Raw genomic sequence first — 23,362 nt, 5'->3', positions numbered from 1 at the left:
TAGAAAGGTGCTACTTAAAATGAAATTGTTATGATGACTAAAAAAGTGATAATTTCTTATTTTTATAACATCTCAGGAACATGTGCTTGGTATAAATGTTGAAAATTGAATTATTTTTTTAATAATGCAAATGTCTTGTTTCAAGACATTATGTAGCAAACAAAATGATTTACATAATATGTGTGACACTTGAGGTTCTATAGTTTCTATATTTTATTTTTTCTTTTCATTGTGAAATACTGTATACTTGTGAAATACTGGATGTATAGAGAGACAGGGAGCAAGATACATACAATTATGTATTATACAATTATGTGATACATATGCTTGATATACATATGTACATAATATACATATAAAATATATACATAAACACATATGATATATGTGTTTTTGTTTTTAAACATAAAAGTTCAACTACATTCCAATTTGATAATGCATTGAATAAATGGAAAATTCTGATTTATTTTAAAAGGTTTCATTTATTCAGAAGATCACTCATATGGGAAGAGAATTTGCCCAAAACCCAGTCACCATATCAAAATCAGATGGTTTTATTCTTGTGCATAAAAGGGTGAAAATAATAGCAGTGACAGACAGGAGCTTTACAAAGCATAGCGGTGAATAAGTTTTCATTAGAATCTCAATAGCAGCACCACGTCTTACCCTGTTGCAGAACACACACCTTAAGAGAGGGAAAACAAAAGGCACAATACTGCATCCCATGGAGTGTGTCTTGTATATCATACAGACAACGGAAATCTCTGTAGTTAAAAATTAAAACAAGGAACAAAATATAAATAACATTAAGTGACACAGACAACACAGCAGTTGGGGCATTCAAGAAAGACAATTGTGTCACTCAGGCACTGATAGATAATAAACAGTGTTTATTAAATAGTGTTTCAAAGGAATGGTGTCAACACTTTAATCTCTTACTGTATACATTCCTGTACGGATACTCACATATATATATATATTAATTATATATACTATATATAACAGTGTGTTTCAAATGAAACGTAGAGAGACTCCCAGTGCCTACTGTACCACCATTTTATATAGCCTTTGCACAAATCACTATGGTAACACAACAAATTATAAACATAGTCAGATCATGAAAGATTTCTGAATAAAAAGATGATGGAATTAATAATAATAATTTCAATTGAAACATCCTTATGTAATCTATTGTTACCATTATGATAGTTTTTTTTCTTCTAGGTTTCCTCAGAAAATCATTATACATTTACTGCAGCCTGTAGTTGCTGATCGCTGCATAGACATTCTAATAAAAACACTCTAAGGATGGAGAGAACTACTTTTGAAAATCCCTTAGAATAAAAAGATCAACTTTCAGTCTTACACTAGCAGCAGGTAAAACATTTACAAAACCACTTCAGTTATTTCAAAACATGATAAGAGAAGCAAATCATGAATTGATTTAAATACAAATGACAGGTTTTGAATACTTTATAATAGCTCAACATGATGTCTTCCATTACCTTGAATTGATCTTTTTTGAAAGTCATATTTTTACTTAGTGAAGTGCTGAGCTATTTAAGTTTAAACTTAAGTTGTTTTTTACTTTACCCATGTCTGAACATAAAAAAGATCAGTTACAGAATTTAAGGATATCCATTAATCTTAATCAATCTCTGTTTAAGCAAGTATCTACTGTATGTTTATAACACAATCCAAATTGATTCAGTATGAATGAGGAATATTGTTTTTTACTTGCATTGATGAATTATGATGATAGTTTTTAGTACATATTGACTAGAATGCAAAGATGTTACCGAGTTTTTTTTTTATCAAATCATGCACTGATACTAATCACATTCCATGTGAGCCAGATGGGACAAAATTCATCTTCAAAATGCAATATTATGGGATCCTGGCACATCTTAAACTTTATTATATCATTACAGATGAATACAGGAATGTTTCATTTTTACACTTAAAAAGTCTGTCTAATAATCTAAAAGTTCATTTTATATGTAACGGACATATAAACAGCATAGAGTGGATGGTAACCCCTTGGGCTCAATGCACATGCTGTAGCTTGAAGACACTTCTGCAGCTGCTGCAAGTTTAACCTTGAGATACACTGAAGTACTTGACCCACTGCACCCAGATGTATAAGTATCTAAGGCACCAGTATGGTTGGGGGTTATCCCTGTGAGGGACATACAGTATGTCCAATCCTCTGTGGGGGTCACGTCTCCTTAGTGTTCGCAACCGTTTATGCTACAAAATAAAAAGACCCTGTCCAGGGCTGACGTAAGCGATTTCTGCGCGCTGTTGCAGGAAGTCCTGATAGAAAAAGGTTACATAACAACGCAAGTCCTAATATTCAAAAACCAATGGGCAGGAGAAAGTCAAAACCGGGGTGGGACAATTCAACCGAGACAACACATCCAAATCGCAAAGGCAGAACCGAGGTCTGAAACTAGGGGAGTCCAGGAAGCAACGACAAGATCACACTGTTAGAGGAAGGGGGCGCGCGCACTAGGGAGCTCCGAGGAGAACCCCAATTCGTGAGCGAGGGTGAGGAAAAGGAGGGGGGTTTAAGTAGGGACGGGAGTTAAAGGCGACAGGAAGATTAGTTGCGGCGTGAGCGTCTGTTCAGGTGGGTGACAGCGTTTGTGGGCACGGGGGGAATACGTGACACATGTTGCACAAACCAGAATGAACTCTGGCCTCTTGAGATTGAATGACTCGGGTGTGGAGTTTACTTTTACCTACTTTCATACAGTATATGAGATATACACATACACATGGAAAGAAATAGTCAACAGCTAGCTAAAGTAAATTTTGTTTAAATTTACCTATACTGCCTTAGACAATTACATCACCACTTTACTTGCTTATTTGAGCTTTTTATCTTGTACATCCCAAAGTGTTTGGGGTGTTTAGGCATTCATTTATTTTCCTTTGTCTGTCAAAGTGAGTAAAGGGCAGCTTGGAGAAGAATAATTGCGCAGTGTTTTTTTCTAGCACTCTGCAGATCATGTTCTATCATACAATATGCCCCTTACATTGTGTTGGAAATGTTTCTCACATTTGAAACTTCACAGAGCTACTAGTTATGAGTAGAGTTACAAACCTCTAGCTCTATGGCATAATAAGTTGTAGAGTTTCATATCTCTGTTAAAGGGAGCTCTGATGTTAATATTGTTACTGCTGCTAAAGTAGAAAAATTGTGATTCACAACGGACAATTTAGTAAATACCTGTATATAATACATAATTATGTTTGATGTTTTAGTCTATAGCTAGAACAAGCCTTCATTGATTCCTTTAATTCCTTAATTCCCATGTTGTTCTGACTTCTACTGATAATAACCTTATCTTATATAACCCATAAAACATGAAAATGTCTTCTTTTATTAAGAAAGTGCCAAATTAAAAAAATAAACCACAAGCAGTGTCCCCGGCTCATATTGTCTGATTTATAGATCAAGGACAAAGGGCCAATTTAGATGTAATTTCCTTCTGACTAGAGAATCAATGATACTAAATCTTAACCTATTGCTAAAAAAATAATCAAATCAAATGGACTAAAATGAAATGTTTCAGTCAAATGGAAAAAATAGAGTAGTTGTGTTAAAAATGCAAAATAAGAAGAAAGCAAGTAAATAAGTTTATATAGGCTGCCCTACCACAGAATTAGAGAATGCCACAATTAGAGTTTTTGGTCAATGAAAGACAGCTGCATTGATGGTAAAAAAAAAGTGTCAGAGCACCAGGGCTGCTTGTAATGATGGTTTAAAGTAGTGATCTCTCTCAAAAACTCCAAAGACAGAAAACCTCACTCTTCCACGCACAGGCAAAATGATCACACACAAGACAGCTTTGTGATATGACAAGAGGTTTTTGGAAAACTGCTGGCCAAAACACAGAGGTTAGCCATCAAGAACATATAGCTCACATACAAATGAAAGCAGCACTGGAATATTCTTTTAAATTAAACTTGTATGTGTAGTATAAATTATTTTATTATACTACTGTATTCCTTGATAAAGTTATATTAAATACTCTGCATATGATTAACAGGGAAATCTAAATACTTAATGTTTTTTGTATGTTTATACAAACATGATAAAATATTTTTGGTTTAATGTTCTAGTGATTTGGACAGCATGGTAGTGTTATGTCCTCACAGTATTTGGGATCCTTGTTTGATTCTGGCCTGTGTTACTTGTCTGTAGCTTCCAGAAGGGTGCTGCAGGGAAATCAGGGAGACTGATGAGATCAGGAAGACTCGTATATATTTCACAAGCTCGGTGTCTCTGAGTGTTTAATGCATCACTAACATGAAATGAGCTCCTTTCGGCATTGATTGCAGACTTCCTGAACAAATAAAAAACTCTTATGTTAATTTCTTATAAAGTATTTATTGTATTTTATTAAACATATTATATCACAACGATGAGCACAGTGGTCTTAAAAATAAAATTAAAACATGTTTGATGTCAGATAATCTGTTTTCAAACAAGTAATATAATAGTATCATAGGGCTAAGATTAATATTTTTTGTCTGGTAAGCTACTTATGTAGAACTAATTCATTTATCTCAACAGGAATAAAAAGTCTATAAATTTCACCAACTAACTGAGGCAACTGATTCCAGCACCATTAAAGCTAATATTGAACATCCCTATACAGGATTGTTAGCAATGCAAGAGGAAAGACTAGCTGCTGTGCCACTTTAATAATTTGTTCTGAAATTGTAGCTGACAGCTAAGGTGGGTTCACTGTGTTGCACAGATCATTATAAGGTTTTCAGTTACCCAGAGGCAGATTGGAGAACTGTAGATGAAAAGAAACTTATTCGCTCAGAACGATCAATTGCCTCTCTGAGGTTTTGGGATTTGTCTCTCAGTACCTTGGAAAATGAGAATCTAAATGTATGAAATTGGGTGTTTACTAGCTAGCTGGGCTGAAGATGTTCCCTGCACTGTGTTGCAAATATATGTGTATTGTTTTGGAAACCTGATGATATAAAAATTAACACTCCATTTGCACAGTTCATATACACAGAGATAGACTCAGGCATATAATTGTTTATTAAAAAAATAGTCTTTCCCTCTTTCAAAACTAAGCAAGCCCTAAAGAATCAAAGTTTTTTTTTCTTTTATAATATTAATTATTTCTTATATAATGTACAAAAAAAAATTTTATTAAAAAAGTAATTATAATATACTGTAGGTTATGTATAACATGCTCTAAGATCTGCATCATGAAAAATATACTAGCTACCAGAAGCAATTTCTTTATGATCAGAGCATTTCTGCTGATAGCATTTGTTTCTACATGGGACTATTACTTAGGCTTAGCTGAAAACTAACACTTTTGTGCTGGTACAATACAAAATGAAGAGACTTGCAGGATACTACAGAAGAGCATATTGTCATTTTTAAATGTTCATTGACAACAATGTCTGACAAAAAATGGGTGCTAAAAGATTTTGTTGTGTTAAATATATATATATATCTACAGCCTTGTTTGCTGTTTCCTGTTTAAAATATAAAGCACTGTATTGGTTATAGAACAAAAAAAAATGATCTGCTAATGTATAAATATTAAGACACAGCCACTCCAGAGGACGGAAGTGTAATCAACTATTGACTGTTCGGTATCTTAGATCATACTGTTTGATGCCTAAAGTATTAAGCAAAAAGCATGAAAGGGTGATTCCACTTAAATGTATTAAAACAGTGACGTTATTTCACACAATCTTGTCTTTGTAATAATTTGGATCATGGTAATTCACTAGCTCAGTCAAATTCTCATTCCGATGAAACAAGCCAATGAATATAAAGAGATAGTGTACTTAATATTTTAGTGTTTGGCATTGACTTCCAGCTTAGAAAATGACAACTCTGTAGGAATAGAATATGATTCTTCATTGCCACACAACAATAGTTGGGAATTTGCTTTCAATACAGCATGAGAACACTGATGGAACAGACATACTGTACAACACATGCAATATTAAAAAAGAACAGGTAAAGATTTATTCCATGCTGAAAGGAAAAAAAAGGAGATGGTGTGGATAATTGCTGTGGCGGTCATGGGAGTAGTGAACAAGAAGGTTGCACAGATTAGGTGGTCAGCGATGAGATGGTGGGGCGGTCAGGAAAGAGGCGTCATCGTGTAAGATTGGGATGTTGTCAGTAATGATCCTGTGGATAGAAAGTACGTTAGGGTGGTATGGAATGCAGTTGTGCATCTCCGGGTTCCTAATTGGGTTGATCAGCCAAGGGCTCTTTTTGGCTCAGGAGAAGAATCTTTCAGTAACATGGGTAGGGTATCATCTGTGAATGAAAAAAGAGTGCATTTTGAGGGCTTGGTTATGGACGTTCAGATTGTCACTCCAAAGTCGTCAAGCCTGATGAACTTGAACTTGAAGAAGAGAGAGAGTTTTTTAGTATGTATGGAGCAGAAGAATGGTTAATGGATAAGTTTATGTCCAGAAATGAAACAGTAGTGGAAGATATTTTAACTGTATATTTGAGGGATGGGTGGAAGCTGGTGAACTGATGCAGGAAATGTTCTAGCTGATCGTTAGAGCATGTGTTGGCACCGACACAGTCATCGATGTATCGTCTTTATTCTGTAGAAAACTTTAGTATTCTTCTACCCAGCCGACAAAAATATTCGCATAGCTGTGTCCCATCCATAAAATGCATAATGGATAAAATGTTAATGAAGAGTGTGGAATACTGTGTGTACGTTGTATTTTTCTTAAATTTAACTAACATCTGCTGTATGCACATTAGCTATATATTACTTCTGAGACCATATACTTTAAAGCCACAACGGTACAGTATGTATGAAATTATTTTTCACAATCGAAATTTAAAGTTAAATTATTCTGATTACTCATGGTTAGAATTTGCAATAAAGCACAATATAGATTATTCTCAATGCGGATGTAAGCCTGAAAGAAGCACATGGGTTCACAACAAGCCACAGTAGAATAATAAAACAAGTTTTTGTAAAATAGCCCTACTCTCTTTTTTAATTAATTAAATATTTAAAATAGTGTAATACACTTTAAAATGAATAAAAGTCTAATCAGAATACAACTTAAATTATATAATTGGAAAAAGATTGTCCCTCAACTTTGACTGAGATTTTTCAGCTGACAGCCCAATTATATCCACATGACACGTTAAACTTTCACTGCTCCACCTGGTGGTTTTACAAAGTAGTGCAGTCACACAACAGAATACTTACAGAAACGTGAAGTAACCCGCAGCATGTGCGCCAAAATGTACTGCATTATCTGCAGTGCATTCTGAATAGCTGTAACTTTGTAATTTTGATAAACCAGTAAATTAAGCCTATTTTGGGGAAATAGAGATTATTTTATTTCCTAGAGAGGAAAAAAATTAAGATTAAACCTTCTGTACTTTACAAGGTTGTACTTTACACTGTTTTTACTTTGAAAATTGATTGATTGGTCGATTTGGTTATTTTGGTTGAGATTATAAACTTCAAAGCATTACATGTCAGTGAAAAATGTGTTCCACTTCTTAAACAAATTACAATATAAGTTGCATAAAGTTCACATGTGACCCAAAATCAAGTGTAAAAAAATGTCTAGTGTGAGACTGCTAACGCTAACCCTAGCTGGGGTTTTGACAGAGCAGTCCTGCAATCTGTCTCTGAAGCTCTGCATTCATCAGCTTTAAAAATGTTCCTCAAACCAAAAAATATGAGTCTAAAACAATCAAAACCTTCAAAAATGTATCTTCTTTAGGCAAATTTTCAATCAGTTACAAAAAGCTGTATTAATGATTCAGAACTGACAGTGCATATCAGGCCAGTGTAGGGTTTGCATTACAAGAACCAATAAATGTTGACTCCAGTTATACATCTAGTTGCACGTTAAATGAGACAATTAAGAGCGTTTACCCTGTAGATGTGGTCTTTTTACAACTTTTCATCTGATTCGTTTTGAGAAAGCAATTACTTAATGGTGGGTAATACCATATAAGGAGCCACAAGGCCCAAAGAAAAAGTTGAAGATAGGAGCAAATTATCACTCTTCTTTAATTTGACTTGGAACCCAAACTCCAGCAGCAAGCTTCAGAAATATCTAGGTAGTTTGGGAATGCTAACCCTAACCCTAGCTGGAGTCTGTACAGAGCAATCCTTCATCGAGTCTCTGAAGCTCTCCAGTCATCAGATTTCCAAATGTTCCTCAAACCCAAAAATATGAGTCTGTAACAATTAAAACCACTGAAGAAAAGTTTTTGGAAATGTATATTCTTCAAAAATGTATTTCTTCAGGCAATTTTTCAGTGATCTGTAAAATACTGTAAATATGGTAATGAAATGAGGGTGCATTTCAAGCCAGTTTTGGGTTTGTTTTACCAGAACAATTTAATGTTGTTTCCAGTCATAATCTATTTGCATGTTAAATAAGAAAATTAAGAGAGTTTACCCTCTGGAACAGGTTTTCTTCCAAGATTTGCTATGGCTCAGTTTTGGAATACAGTTACTGAATGGTGCAATATACAGTACACCACATGTTTTTTAAATTGTTTATTATTAACCAAAGATTCCTGTAGTAGATAATTGATTAATCTGGCTTTTTTTTGCTTGTGTTTTCATGTGAACTTTACCTTATGAATCCTTATTGTGAATGGTGTTTGCAAGCAGTATACATTTTACTAAAACTGTTTAGAGATTCAGTACACATCCACCATCTTCAGGGGAAGGGGTTAGGAAATGACTTATTTATTAGACAATGCGCTCCTTTTGAATCACGTATGAACTCCTGAAGCAGTAGAAAATTGCAGCATTTATACAGGTTTTTTTTTTAGTATAACAAATCACCTGCATGGTTCTCTGAAAGCAAATGCAGGTTTTTTTTTTACTGGGACCTGCACTTTAAAAGAAATGCATAGTTCTTCCTCACTGGGCTTTAAGGGATAGCTATATTAACAGTTGTATGTGTTAGACTGAAATAGTTTTTACCCTTATCCTTCAATAAGTATTTTGGAAATAACTTTTTACAATATTAAAGAAACCACAAATTCCAGATATTGTGACTGAAAGTGTCTGGCATGAATCATGAAGTTTACACACAGAGACATTTTATATGCTTATGTGGGAGAAAAAAACCTTTAAAATAAAGCAAATGGTTGCCAATGATACCAAGGAGTTTATCAGGAAAAATAAATGGAAAATCTCAGACAGGCCACGTCAGACTCCAGATTAGATCCAGTTGAGAATGTTTGACATGCTGGATAAAAAATGACATCCGAACACCCCATGAATAGACAAGAACTGAAATGGCTGCAACTATCCCAAATGACTACACAAAAAGTTTGATTAGCTCATTGAATTCAAAGCTTCATGCAGTTATTGCCTGAAATAGACATTACAACCAAATACTGACTTTATACACATTTCTTTAAGTGTTACTGTCACTTGAAATCATTAATACCTAGGTTACACGTTTTGAATCCTAACACATGTTGTGCACTCTTTTTAAAAGTGGATCAAAAGTGGATCAAAGCTGATGCAATTTAAGGTCCTATTTGAGCAGTCCAAGCTTTCAAGTGCTTGGACCAATCTATAGTTTCCTGTTAATTATTAAATCCATGAATTAAAATGTTGTTAAAATGCATGGTGTATTACAGGTGTGAAAAATGTGCTCCCTTTGATAGTTATAGCACAGATTTTCAGTTCATGCTACGGAGAGGCACAGATATACATGTATTTCAGAATTATTGTGTTTCAATATAGAAACTCTTTATTTCTTCTGGTTCTCCATAGTTTTGAAATGAACTGTAACAAAAAAACAGCTGCTGCACATTTAAAAAATAGAAAAATACATTTTTCAGAGGTAGTTTCAAAGCAGATTGTCTAACACTGTTCTGTTAAAGAAAGTGAAATTGTGGTAAAGCATAGGCAGATGTGGTAAAACCTGAAAAACCATGACTCGATAGAGTAATGCATGATATAAATGCATGATTATCTGCTCAAGGGTAAACCACAAAAATCCTGTTCACTTTACTGTGATTAAAATCAGTGTAAAACAAAAATACAGAATAAGTTGTGCAATATAGCCTGCATTGTCCTAAGTTTCAGATCCAGTTTCTATGTATCTAACCTGCAAAAATATTTAAACTGAAACTGTCTCAAATAGTTTAATTTTGAATACAATACTGAATTAATAGTTTTCATTAAGACATCATCTGGAGACAATTTTTTTTTTCTGTCTGGTAACCACAGTTAAATTCAGTGGTGCGCATATGTGTTTAAATATTTCAGATTTTAAAAATCCATTATTTCAAATGGAAAATTACAAAGCACTTTACAAACTGCAATTAAACACTTATTTATTCAAGCTCATGCACTGTTTACACCTTAAATGACTGAAACCTTATGGTACCATGTTACTGGATATACTGCACACATGCTTCAACACAGCACTATAAATGAATCCTTAAAAAGGTTGTTGCAATATGGATATTTGTTTTTATTGTTAATGAAAAAGAAAAACATTTGAAGTAGAATGTATTCCTTCTAATATTGCCAAAGCTAATAATTTCTGTTTTCTCTTGTGTTATTATGCAAATAGAAACTGCTTGGCTATTGGAATATCACAATGTTCTTCTTTGAGTCAAGAAATAGATAAATAGACAAATTGCTTACTTTCATACTGTATGTTCTTTGAGAATACCAAAAGTTAAAGGAGTAATCAGGGTCCATCTCCTGGGATATTTTTTAACATATTCAAAATACATAATAACTATAATACATTTTATTATTTGCTGCAACAGAATTATTAAATAAAATAATTACCAATATAGAAACTACATTTTCAAAGGAAGCAAAGAGGAATGAAAAAATATTGGGTAGGAGAACTTAACAAGCAGGCTTTTAAGGTTCTATATACAATGAACTTATTTCACCTTGTTTAAAATATAAAGGTGGTTAACATCCAGTGTGCATGCAGTACAACACTGGACAGGATGTCCTACAGTACAATATAAAACAGTGAGCTTTCTGTAAAAGAAATAACAACAGTGACTGGAGAGCTCGGGATGAGGAAAGTTTCAGAGTAAAGAGCAGAATGAGCTTTAAACTAAGAGAGGACAAGATTGTACTGTTGATGAGACACACGAGTGTCTGATTGCATTTTTCCACGGATGAATCAAAGCCTACACACAGTCAGTGTTAAGAATGTTTTAAAATTAATTCACTGCTTTCTCTCTGTGAAATTTCCTGTCATCTTTGCATGCAAACCATAGTGTCCTGCCCTAGCAAAGAGCAATGCTTTAAAACCATGCTTTTCCTCATTCTCTCTCTGACTGGAGTCTCTCCATGCTGTTCCACATTCTTTCCCCATTCAGGCATTTGCTAACGGTCTCAAACACACTCCAGCCCACAGGTAACTGTACTAATAGAGGTTCAAAGACTTAAGTGGAGTACAGTTGTAAAGCACCTCTGAGCCTTTGCCTGTCATCAGTGGAGCATTGATTATAAATAATTCACTTATTACAAATTGTAGCTGTCAAGGTTTAACGCATTATAGATCGATGTGGAAATAGTATTTCAGTAAAAAACATTTATTACATCTTCAGTATTTTTAATGATAAAAGAAGGGTATAAAGATGGTATTCAGTTTTTTGGTTATTATATTATATACTGTACATATATATAATTATACTATTTTAAGGTACATGCATTCTGTATTAAACTCCAAACTCTTAAAAATTAAATTAAAAAATAGAATTTGTTTAATATAATGTCCTCATGTACATTATCAGACCTTGTATATTTTAAAAGAAAACATATTTGCACAATAAATAAGGCTTTTTTATTTTCTGTCTGGACTAACTATGACACTCGTGAATCAATCTTCTAAGTGTTTCTCTGGTTTTTCTGCAGTTCTGTCAATAGGGTTTTCAGCAATGGGAAATGTCTGCTGAAATGTCCCATAATTGTCTGCTGACACGGTTGATCTAAACCAGGATATCATGCCAAACAATGAGGCATGTAATAAACTTGCATGATTACATTTCTCTAAGCATGGCCTTTGTCCCTGCTTAGATTGCAACATTCATATGCTTCACAGCTTGTAGCAAAGCAATCTGAATCACAGTACTGCTACAAAAGTGCCATTAAAACCTCAGGCCATCAGACTGATGTGTAAGTGTTGCAGAGATGTTATAGAGTTATTCCTAACCTTCTCATTGACTTGAATATCAATTTTTAATTTTATAACTAGATCTTCATGGTCATTTAGTAACAGTTGTCAATAATTTGGAGCAACAATTTTCTTCATGATTCTTCATGATTCTATTTTATTTCAACATTCTGTAAGGTGATTATAAGCTTTTTAATTTACTTAAGCTCTTTTGTCTTTCCTGTGGGAAAGTTGTTTCATATGGAAAATGTTTCTGTAAAATTGTAAAAAAAATAATAATAAGAGATTTACTACAGTATGTGTCTTGTCTGTAGTTAGTCCAATAGAATTAGAGTTTCAGCATAAACAAAAAACAATTGTTAATAATTAACAATAAGCATAAACAGTTTTTCTCTCTTTGATGTCAGCAGTCCCTTGTGCAGCCCAAGAACTTATTTTGTGTTTCTAAAGGGATGTTTTCTATAGGGTGGTACAAATTCTGCCCAGTAACAGATTACTTATTCCAACATTGACCCCTCAGCAATAACAAATTGCTTTCTCAATAAACATTTAATTCTCATTCATTCTCATTCCAAATGAAAGATGTTTTCTGAGAATGTTAGCCTCTGATTGTAAATCATTGGAGCTCTGAAAAGCATACTTCATGTTGTTCGTGACTGGAGCAATTTGATATCTATAACTCTATAGTTTGTCCTCATATACAACCTGTTGTGCAGTAAGGATTATTAATATATTAACAACTAACTATGCAGCCGTGTTATTATGATAATAATTCCCTCTTTTTACCAGTCTTCATTTTTACCAGTATCTCCATTTTATGCACCACAAAATGAAAAAAAAACTGTTAAAGTTTTTATTTATAAATTTTGTATTTTTGCACATTCCATATTATAATCTCAAATTACTTGTGTGTTTTATGTTGCAAATAGGGTTATACACCTGCTTTCTGTATGTCATTTCTAATTGTATTTTTTGTGCAGGGAGAAACAGTTCCATCTGTACAACAGAACACCATAAAGCTCTGAGATGAGTTATGTGACTTATTGGTCTGATAGTGAAGAAAAACATTGCAATTTGGTTTAGAGGAAATCAGTGTGGTATGACATGCATGAAAAGCTGTAGTGCAGGTAAACAAGTTAATCAAGACAGTATCATAGTCTACCTTTTCCCTGCACAGCCCTAAACAAATGCTACAAGTACACATTATTTACAGGTGTCATTAGAGGGTTTGAGCATAAAGAAGAAGGCATGTATTAACTTTTATTACAATCCTTGAAGTTACAATCTTGATTTTTGAAATATACAGGCAAAGGATTTGTAGAAACTGGACTGTGGTGATCATTTGAAATATATAATTGGAGAATTTAACTTAATTTGAAAATATGACTTAATGTATTTCCCTCATTGGGTGGACAATTCATTAGTACATGTTTGTTGTAATTAAGCAAATACTAACAAAGAATTGTTAATCTCATACTTTTACGTAAAATATATACAGTATATTGATTTGAAAGCTTTTCATAGTTGGGCCTACTATTATTTTAGTTCACAGCTTTAACAAATCCACAGACAGCTCTGCAATGCACATTAAAGTGCATTTTTATTTCTAACTGAAAGTGCTACAATTTTCCAAACAATTTCCTTTGATTGAATGCTGTTTATTGTTTCTTAAAACCTGGTGCTCCATTCTGACTATTTCAGTATAATCAAAGACTTTTCTAATGGAAAGAACATACCCATCATCGTTATTTCTGATGTTATGAAGATAGCTGTACAATTAGGGGTAGAAAAATTGCATATCCTTCATCATTGATAAAAAGCGCTGAAAGCTAAATTCAAACCTTGTAGAATAACACTACATTAAAAGGCCCTATACTGTATGCACATAGGTTAATCAAAATCAAGTGAGCTGCTCCCAAGACATATCCCTTTGCAATTTTTAATTAGCTCTGGCCTTGGACAGCATTAGAAAAATGCATCAGGTAATTCTTGATGAAATACTGATTCAGAACAGTGAGATGATCATTTAATCATGATTCAGTTCAGAGAAGAAAAATAAATGTATGTTCAAAAGAATCTCACATTGCAATGAATATCAGAAACTTTTAAACTCGTTATTAGACTATGGAGCAAAAGCTCCTTACATTAGGCTGCAAGAGTGGAATTTTGTTTGAAATATTGTTCATCTTTGTAGTTTCAGATTCTAATTGTTTATTATTGATAACCAGGCACTGCTGTTTAAAATAAGTTATTAAAATACTAAAATAGCACCATAAACATGATTTAGAACTCAGGTTTAATGTATGGGCAAACATACATCAATAGCATAACATGTAAGTGATATGGAGGCCCTTAGTGCTACAGGCAAATACTGTGGTTTCCATGCTACCATCCAGATCAGCCTGAAGCAGATGAGCGATGTCAGTGATTGTCTGTCTGTCGAGGCAAAAGTACAACAAAACCTATGCACTTCAGTGTTTGACAATGCCTTCTCTTTATTCTCTTTATTTACTCTCTTTGTCTGGTCAGATAAAACTGCAGTGTGTTGTCCATTTCTTTTTTCTTGAGTGATTTTATTATTTTCCAGTTAGATTTATTTTATTGTTACTTTTTATACCGGCTTTTCCAGGTAGTTTCCGTTGTATTCATAGTAGATCATGTAATACGAACACGGTTTGGACTTGGTTTTTACATGTAAATTGAAACACAATAGCTTTCATCTTTTGATGTTTTGCTAAATTGTTATAGTTGCAAGTAGGTGAGGTTAGTCAACATTCACCCATTTCTAGTGATAATGCCTGCTAAGTGAAAGATAAACAGATTTGCATTGATGAGCACAGTCTGTGTTATTTTGTGTTATTCTATTTTTCTAGCATAGTATCTGTTTAGTTCTTTCTTTTTACTCTTTGCTTTAAAAAAAACATTTTAACATCTCCTGTACTTCAGGACTCCAGTGTCAGGACTGTATAATTTAAAGAAACAAAATATAAAAACTGCAAGAGTCTGAATATTTTTACCTTGCACTATAGGTATAAAAGATCCTAAGAGGCATAGACAGGGTCAACTCAAGAGATTGGACACAATTAGTAACTGAAAGATAATTAATTTAAGGTGAAAAAATAGGAAATGCTTTCTTATACGAAAATTTGTGATTATCTGGAATTAGCATCACAACCAGATGGCTGAGGAACAAACTCTAGGCACCTTTAAGAGGTGGCTGGATACATTTTTAGTTTCTCTTAAGCACTAAATTACTGTACCAAACAAGCAAGATGAACTGAATGCATGTCTTTCATTTTTGGCTTTTTTAAAAGCAGAACAACTTTATTTGAAACCATTGGGACTGGGATTTGAGTTTTCCATTTGAGAATTTGAGATTGCTGATGATGTTTCCAAATAGTTTTTCTTTGGTTATACAGTATACACTTTTTTGTCACCAGTCAAGCAACAATGTGTTTGAAGTGTTAAACAGCACGGAGACTGTGTGATGATATAAGCTTTTTTGTCTTCACTGATGATCTTTGGACTGCAGAAAGATCAATGAATGCTGCAAAATGTCTGTTGCACTCTTCTACTGTGTGTTACCCAGTAAAGAAGATTTATTGGACAGAAGTTAGTGTTCCTGCTCTGTAATGACCCTAAGCATTCTGCAAAGTCCACAGAGGGAAAGAAGGAAAGCAGTTATGGCTTGGACATCCCATTCCCCAGACTCCCAATTAGCTCTCCATCTGTGCATTTTGTTGGCCAAGATAACTGTTGACTTCTTTATGATTTTTTATTGCTTCCATCTTCTTAGCCTCTACAAGGTAATTGAACACTACTTTCCACTTCCTGAAGTTAATTTTGTGTTTTTTTCTTGTTACTTTGATCTGAGTAGTGCGTTTGGCAAAGATGACAATGTCATCACTTGCAAGTGCCTCAGATAAGCAGTTTATATTAATTCCCTTTTTTCACAGTTTAACTTTCCTTAAACATATAATTTTGTATATCAGTCTCCTACCCATGAAAATTTCAACACTGCTTACCTAGTCATAATTTTGCCCTTGTAGAAGGGTAAATGTGCTCTTCAGTTTCATTATTTGTTGTTTTTCTCACTTCACTGAATTACACAATATGCCATTCACTCTTGCTAAGCTCCTGGAGATGGTCCTGAAGTTGTGCTTTGTAAGGATCAGTGAAGAATGGGAGCTCCAAATAACTGAACTCAGATTTCATACAACTATGCCATTCGGCTGCTGAAGGCTGAAACCCATTTATTGTTTTTAAACATTATCTTGGTGCATTACTATCATCCAACACCTTGCTCAAGCCTTCAAAATTGAATTGAATGCACCAGAGAAAAACAATTCCAATGTGTTTTGCTTTGTTCTTCCATTGACATGATTGCCAAAAACAGTAGCAATGGAAAGTCTGAACTCCCTTTAATTGTTTCACATTTTCTTGGATCAGTGTCAGATTTTTGAGCATTTAAATTAAGTGCCATTACCTTATCTATCTACGCACAATATTCTACACTTTAAATGGAAAAAAACATCTAATCATTTTGTTAAGAATAAGTTATACATTAAAAATGAACAGCGTATTCACTTCCTTGAGTTATTATTGAGTGGTAGCACCTTTGGCCATAATTACACACGTGAGTCTGTTGAGATAGGTCTCTACCATTTTTTCATTCCTAGGTGTGGCAAAATTTGGCCATTTACTTACACAAAACTGTTCAAGCTCTGTCTTCTTACTTGGGGGCGGTGATGGATGAGGCCACAGATTATTGAGTGGACTTCAGGTGTGGCTCTGACTGGGCCTCAGCAGCTCCAGTGCAGCTCTGGCTGTCACCTTCTTTCAACATGTCCCTGTTTCTGTGTTGTTGCAGATTTTTTTGGTACTTTGTTCCATGTATCCTGAAATGGAGTAGTGTCCTGTCCGGGGTGTATCCCACCTTGCACCTGTTGCTTGTTGGTATAGGCTCTGGCTTTCTCACATCCCTGAACTGGATGAAGTGGTTAGATAATGGATGGATAAAGTATATTGTTACAAATGGGGGGATTATGGAAATAGTGAATAACAGAAATTGACCAAGCACATAAATCAAAGTAAATAAATCATCATAACCTCATAACCCCCAACTTGTAAATGATTTTGCCAAAAATATATCCAAGCATTTGTTATAATTAGAGGCACATGAAACCTTTGTTCTCTGGCACAGCTTATGTTAAAAGAGTAATAATTCAGCCACACTGGGTTAAACAAACATTTAGTAACTGTGACAATAAACATACTGAACAACACTACATAAACATACAACAAGTGATGTACAAACCCTCTAGTAAGGTGTTTCAGAGCCCAAAACTCCTATCTTCCCAGAAAAAAACCAAGACTGTTACCAAATATTTATGTGACTCATATATAATGGCTACAAAGGCATTATGTAAAGAGAAACTGCATTCTAAACCAAGCAGAACTTGTGGTTAAATCTCTCTCATTGCAATCCCGGATGCTGCAAAATGAATGTGAGCCTATCTTTCTATTCTAAAAAGCATCCACTACCCAGGAGAGGCCATTTTGTAACAGAGGGATGTTTTACACAGGAAATCAGAGTTCCCCACAAACCACAGAATAACAAACTCTCGTGACAAGGTTTGAATACTTGGCTCCAAATGGGTCTTTCTGGGTGATCTCCCCCTCCCCTCTTTTCTCATTTCCATGTTGTCTTGTCTTGTCTTCCTTATGCTCCGTTTTATGCTCTGTTCCTGGACTGTTGATTGGCAATTAAATAATTTACCCAGAACTTAATCAACTAAGGTGAACCAAGGTAAACTTTACAATTGCTTTGATCACTGAATCTGGGACCACTACATCTCAACAAACATCCCCTTGCTTTGAAGCTGGAAATGCTGATTAGTAGCTACTGTAGGTGCTCCCTGTTGTATCTAGATTCACTTCATAACATTATGATGTTCTTTTCAACAGTTTCTGAAGTGAGAAAGTCTGTAATTTTAAAGCAAAGCCAGTTTGTTTCTTTATTTCTAGCAATAAAATTTAAAGCTTAACTCTCCGTAGTCACACCTCCATCCACCTGTCAGTTGGTTGCCATGGAAACATGCTCTGACAAGAAATCTGAATTACCCAGCAGGGAATGTGCAACCACACCGCCTCAGGTGGTTCAGAATACCTCAGGTTTGCTCGGACAATACCTGGGGCTCTGGTACAGAATTTGTTCTGACGTCTGCTTCTTCCCTAGTTTGTTCCATTTCCAAGTTTCATTGTGCTCTGCTTCTTTTCTTCCAGGATACTGAACCCGAGATTTGCCCTGACCACATCTCTGGATTTGCCCCTTGCCCCTTTGTTCCTTTATGCCTTGGCACTGTGTATTGCTCTTCTCCTGCTGTGAACCTTGTTTGTCTGAACTGCAGATCTGGATTTGCTCCTTTGTGCCCTCACTGTGTCTCTCTGGCTCTCAGTCACACTTATCAGATTTCTGTCCTGTACTGTGTTTGTCTGCGCTACGCACTTCTTGTATCTCCAGCCTGCTCTCATACAACACGTCCTGCAGCTTCACCATCTCAGTGGGTTCATAAAGTGATTATTTTTACTATGGTGTTTCACTATGTATTTAATTGCTGCCCAGGTCATTACATTAATAGAGTGTGAGATCTGGTCAACGTTGCATGTCTGGAGACCTTTGTACATAAACACTTTGATGATAAATACAGGTTCTAAGAGGTTTTTAGATTTATTTTATGGAATTACTAAAATTTTACTGAACTATGATATTACAATAAAATTCCTGAAATAAAAACAAACAGCTAAAAGACTGTGCTATTATTATAACCGGGCCTCTAGGGACCATGCTCTCTTATCTAGTCCTTTCTAAACTCAAACCTTCACCCACTAAACTGATCTCACCACAGCCACCATGTCACTCCATTACACTTGTAGAAGAAAATATTCTGTGATTTCTAAGGATTTTCTGAAGCCTTTCTACATTCTGCCCCTGTCAAAGTGCTTTGTCTTTTTTTTTGTTTCTTTACTAAATATAATATCATAATGTTAAAGTATCTCAAGATGGAAATGGCTTCACACAAAGAATTTATGAGTGTATAGTGAGCTCTTGATATTCTAGCCAAGAATGAAGTCTCTTCCAATCAATACTAACCTTTATCAGCACAAATAGTTATAGTATGCAACCTTTAGTAACTGAAGCATAAACACTGGGTTATTACAAATCAGAAAAGATTAAGTCTGCCAACTTCATCTACAGCATGCTGTCTGGGAATGTGCTTGCCAGTTTTGTGACTGTTCTAGCTTCAAAAAAGAACAATTCATTCAATTTTCTATTATACAGTACATGTAATTTATTTTTTGGGCTGAAGCATTCTATTAATATATTAAATTGTAAAAAAAAATTGTACACTAATCAAACCGTGATAACTTCTACAAGGTGAAGTGGAAGTGGAGGATGCGAAGAGTAGATGTGCTGTTGTCCCAGAACCAGATAATTTTTCCATTGATTGACGAGCACACAGGTGCGCACTAGTTGACAATGCTACGTTTGCAGTCACGGTACCTTCAGACAGGTTTAAAGCATGATCAACAGCAGCCAGGGTACTTGGTATTTGTGATGTTAAGAAAAGTGTGCATATTGTAATTACTGCCATTTCACTCTGTTCTTCAGGTGAAGAGTTCACTTCTGTGTACTACTCTGGTGATTCGTATATGGAGTTCGATGGCATTGACCTGGTGCCGTCCTTGAATATTTCCCTCAGATTTCAAACAGAACACTCAGAAGGAACCATTCTTTATGCAGATAAACGACGAGGCACAAATGTCTTTTTCATTAAACTTGCTGTTGAGCAAGGATGGCTACAGGTAATGCAATTTCAAGAAAACTGAGTTCTGCTTTTATTACGTTTTTCTTGTTTTTAGTAAAATCGTGAACAGAATTGATGGAAAGTAAAATACATAGGCAAACCATACTTCACGTATCAAGACAGAGTTATAGGAGACATTGATTCTCATCCATAAAGACTATCTGTTATGCTAAGTTTTCTATACTTTTTTAAAGAAGGAATAAAAAATTCCTAATATTTCACAATCAAAAAGGAATATGTAAGTGTCTAGAGTGGCTCTTGCCATAAAGATTGATGTAACAGTTCACAATTCTGGTGAGTGATTTTCTTATTAGTATAAAGGCAGGTGTGAACTTTGTGTTCTAGAAGCTCTTTCATGTTTATGATTCATATTGATTTTTACAGTATTACTACTGCTGTAGTCAAGAAGAGAGAGGAAGAAACCTAAATACAACTATTCGGGTTGATGATGGAGGAGAGTACATGGTTCGCATCAGGTTTGTTTTTCATTTGTGTTTTTTTAATAACAGATATGTAATTAAAATTAATTTCTTTTTATAATGTATGTTCAATACACCACATTGAAAATCCTGTGCATTTCATAGATAAAAATAATTGAATTTAATTAAATGTTTTTCGTCATTTCTTTAAAACAATTTCTGGTTTTTGCAGCTTTACCTTGAATCCCACAAATGCCAAATAAGTTGTGTTTTGATTCCATTGTTTTGAAGCGATAAAGTTTTAATTTGGGATAGTGCAAGGTTATTAAGCCAATCATTCTGATTTATTGAATACATAGAGAATGACTGGATTGTTTTTCTTTTAATAATACACATTGCCTAATTTGTGGAATCAGAATGGAAGGACTTTCTGGAGAGGTGATGACGAATCCTGTACATGTTTATAAGTTACACCCTACTGAAAACAACTATCAAATAATACATTTATTGCATATATTAGTTCTATATGTTCTCTGCCTGTCGATAAGCATTACAATCTGAAGAAAATAAAGTTTCTTCACAGCCCCTGACCTCACAGCTCCTGACTTTTTCTCCTGATGTTTTCAAATGTTTTTATTTCATTGCAAAGAAGAAACAATTCAGGCAGTGCTGAAAGTGAGATTGCAGTAAAACCCATCATTCTTGTTTCCTGCCTGCCCTTAAAAGACTTAGAATGAAAGACGGCCATACCCAGAGCGAAGAGTCAAAAAAGCAGCTTTGGATTTCACTTCAACCAAAACAAATCCTTTGTAACCATCTGACTCGGAGGATTCTCTTTGCGCACTGTCATTTTGAAGCACAAGGCACCTCAGAGGAAACCCGAGGTTCACAGTGTACTGAATCGTTTCTCAATCTTATTATAGGTATGGCTGAAGTTTTTAATGTATCTCCACGCCAAAGATGGTTTTCTATACATTTAACGGGAATCTGCTGAAGTTAGGTTTCAAGGACTCCCAGCGCACCCTGCCCTTTGGCAAACAGCCAGAGAGCCGCGGCAGACTGCTTCTAAATTAACTCCTTTTTCACATGGGCTCCGAAGAAAGACTCTCAAGCTATGTTTGTGCCCCCAAGTGTTGAACCAGAGATTGTTACAGCAATGGATGCTAGGCTGAACAAATCATGCCTGATTGCTTCTTTAAATCCCTCCCCTCCACAGAGGGAGCTAAAGTATTAGGAGGCATGGAGTTATCACATCTGCGGACCAAGTCCCCTCCAGCTGCAGACAGTTAGCCATGGCTCATACTTGGGTAATTATCTGCCTCCCCTGTTGTTTCAGGCCAGAGAATTAGCTTTGGAAATCTCCCAAGGCCTTGGGGTGTCCCTGGAATAGAACACTGAAGACAAGGGAGGTGTCTTAAAATGTTGCTTAAAGCAGCAGGCAATGAAATACAAATGAGGTCTGGCAATATAGCTCCCTCCTTTCTCCTTTTTCAATGTAGAATGTGTCACCTCCTCAGTCGTCCAATGAAAGTCTATTATAAGCTCGTTTGAAATTGATTGCTTGCATAAATAAAAACGCAGATACAATAAATGGAGATTATGCTCCATAACGTGACATCTTAAACTTATCAAAATACCACAAAGGAGAAGACTGAAATTCTACCACAGATCTCATCCACGTCCAGCAGGGTTTCAGAAACTCATAACTAGCCCGGGAGCTGAACATTGACATTAAATAGCTTAATTTTATCCTGCACCAAAGTGATGAGTAAATTGCCTAAAAATACATGTATACGTTTGCAGTTCAGACAATAATTTGCACCATCAACAGCAGGCATGATTGCTAGATGATTGTCAATCTGCTATTAAGCTTCATTGCTTTAAGGTTCTGAGGCAACATGTTATCTGGGTGTTATCTTGGAGATAACTGAAATTGCAATAGATACTAGACAGTGTGTTAAGATATTGCAGATGTAATACTGGATAAAATGTTATTAAAAGTATTTCAATTCTGTAGTAGAGCATATACATTTTTACAAAAACCACACTGACCATGCATCTAAATTGTCTTTATCAGGTATTTGTCATAGTTTTTTTTTTAATTTATCAGAGATAGTCAAGTAATTTAATTTGAATATATTCAAAATATGGTTTGTTAATTAGAACAGTTGGTCAAATTGTGAAACCCTTTGAAAGCATGTGTGAAATGGATGTGCCACCTGCTCCGTAACTACAATTCGTGATTACACATCAGCAAGAATTGTAAAGCTATGATCACTACAGTATTTAACTCTGGCAAACACAAGAAATAAAGCATCTGCAATTAAATTCTGATTGTGCTGAACAAATGCCCCGCATAAAACCTTGTTTTTATCTATAAAGGTATTATATTAATTTTGTTTTGTAGTTGTAATTATGCCAAAATAATGGTGTTGTCTCTTGACCTTTAAAGAAGGTCTTGTGCTAAGTAGTAATAAGTGCTACAGTGCTTGATCCAAAATTAGTAACATTTTTGTCTGAAAAAATTAAAATCATAGGTTATAGTGTATTTATTTTTGGTTACTCTAATATGCTTAAAAGACGTAATTTATGAAACTGCTAACAAATAAATGAATTGTCTCAGTTCTTACTCTAGCTTCTGAATTTACAACCCTATTATTGATAATGAACTGCATATCAAAGACATGAAAAAAGTATAACTTTTTTTGCTTGATTTGTAACTAGATGCAAGCAGAAAAAGGAACAGAGATACTCATAATAACTGAACATGTGTAGATTTCTCATGTTAATATATAATGGAGATTATATATTAGTTTTTGGTTTAAATAGACAATAATTACAGCAGACTCTCCAAATAAGGACTGTATCTTTGGGTAGAATATGACCTGCCCCCTT

At 34.7% G+C, this 23,362-nt stretch overlaps 1 protein-coding gene across 1 annotated transcript in view; it reads left to right on the top strand.

The window, feature by feature from the left end:
- The window catches only part of eys (eyes shut homolog), a 352,522-nt gene that overhangs the window by 186,685 nt on the left and 142,475 nt on the right, over positions 1–23,362 (top strand). Inside the window, exons 34-35 of the mRNA XM_069179989.1 lie at positions 19,853–20,046; positions 20,433–20,524. Coding sequence (XP_069036090.1) covers positions 19,853–20,046; positions 20,433–20,524 — 286 coding nt within the window. The remainder of the gene's footprint in view (positions 1–19,852; positions 20,047–20,432; positions 20,525–23,362) is intronic.

This window comes from Lepisosteus oculatus, chromosome 17 (assembly GCF_040954835.1).
Source record: "Lepisosteus oculatus isolate fLepOcu1 chromosome 17, fLepOcu1.hap2, whole genome shotgun sequence".
Lineage (NCBI taxonomy): Eukaryota > Metazoa > Chordata > Actinopteri > Semionotiformes > Lepisosteidae > Lepisosteus > Lepisosteus oculatus.
Note: the sequence above shows the minus strand (reverse complement) of the source record. Positions and strands in the feature narration are given on the sequence as shown.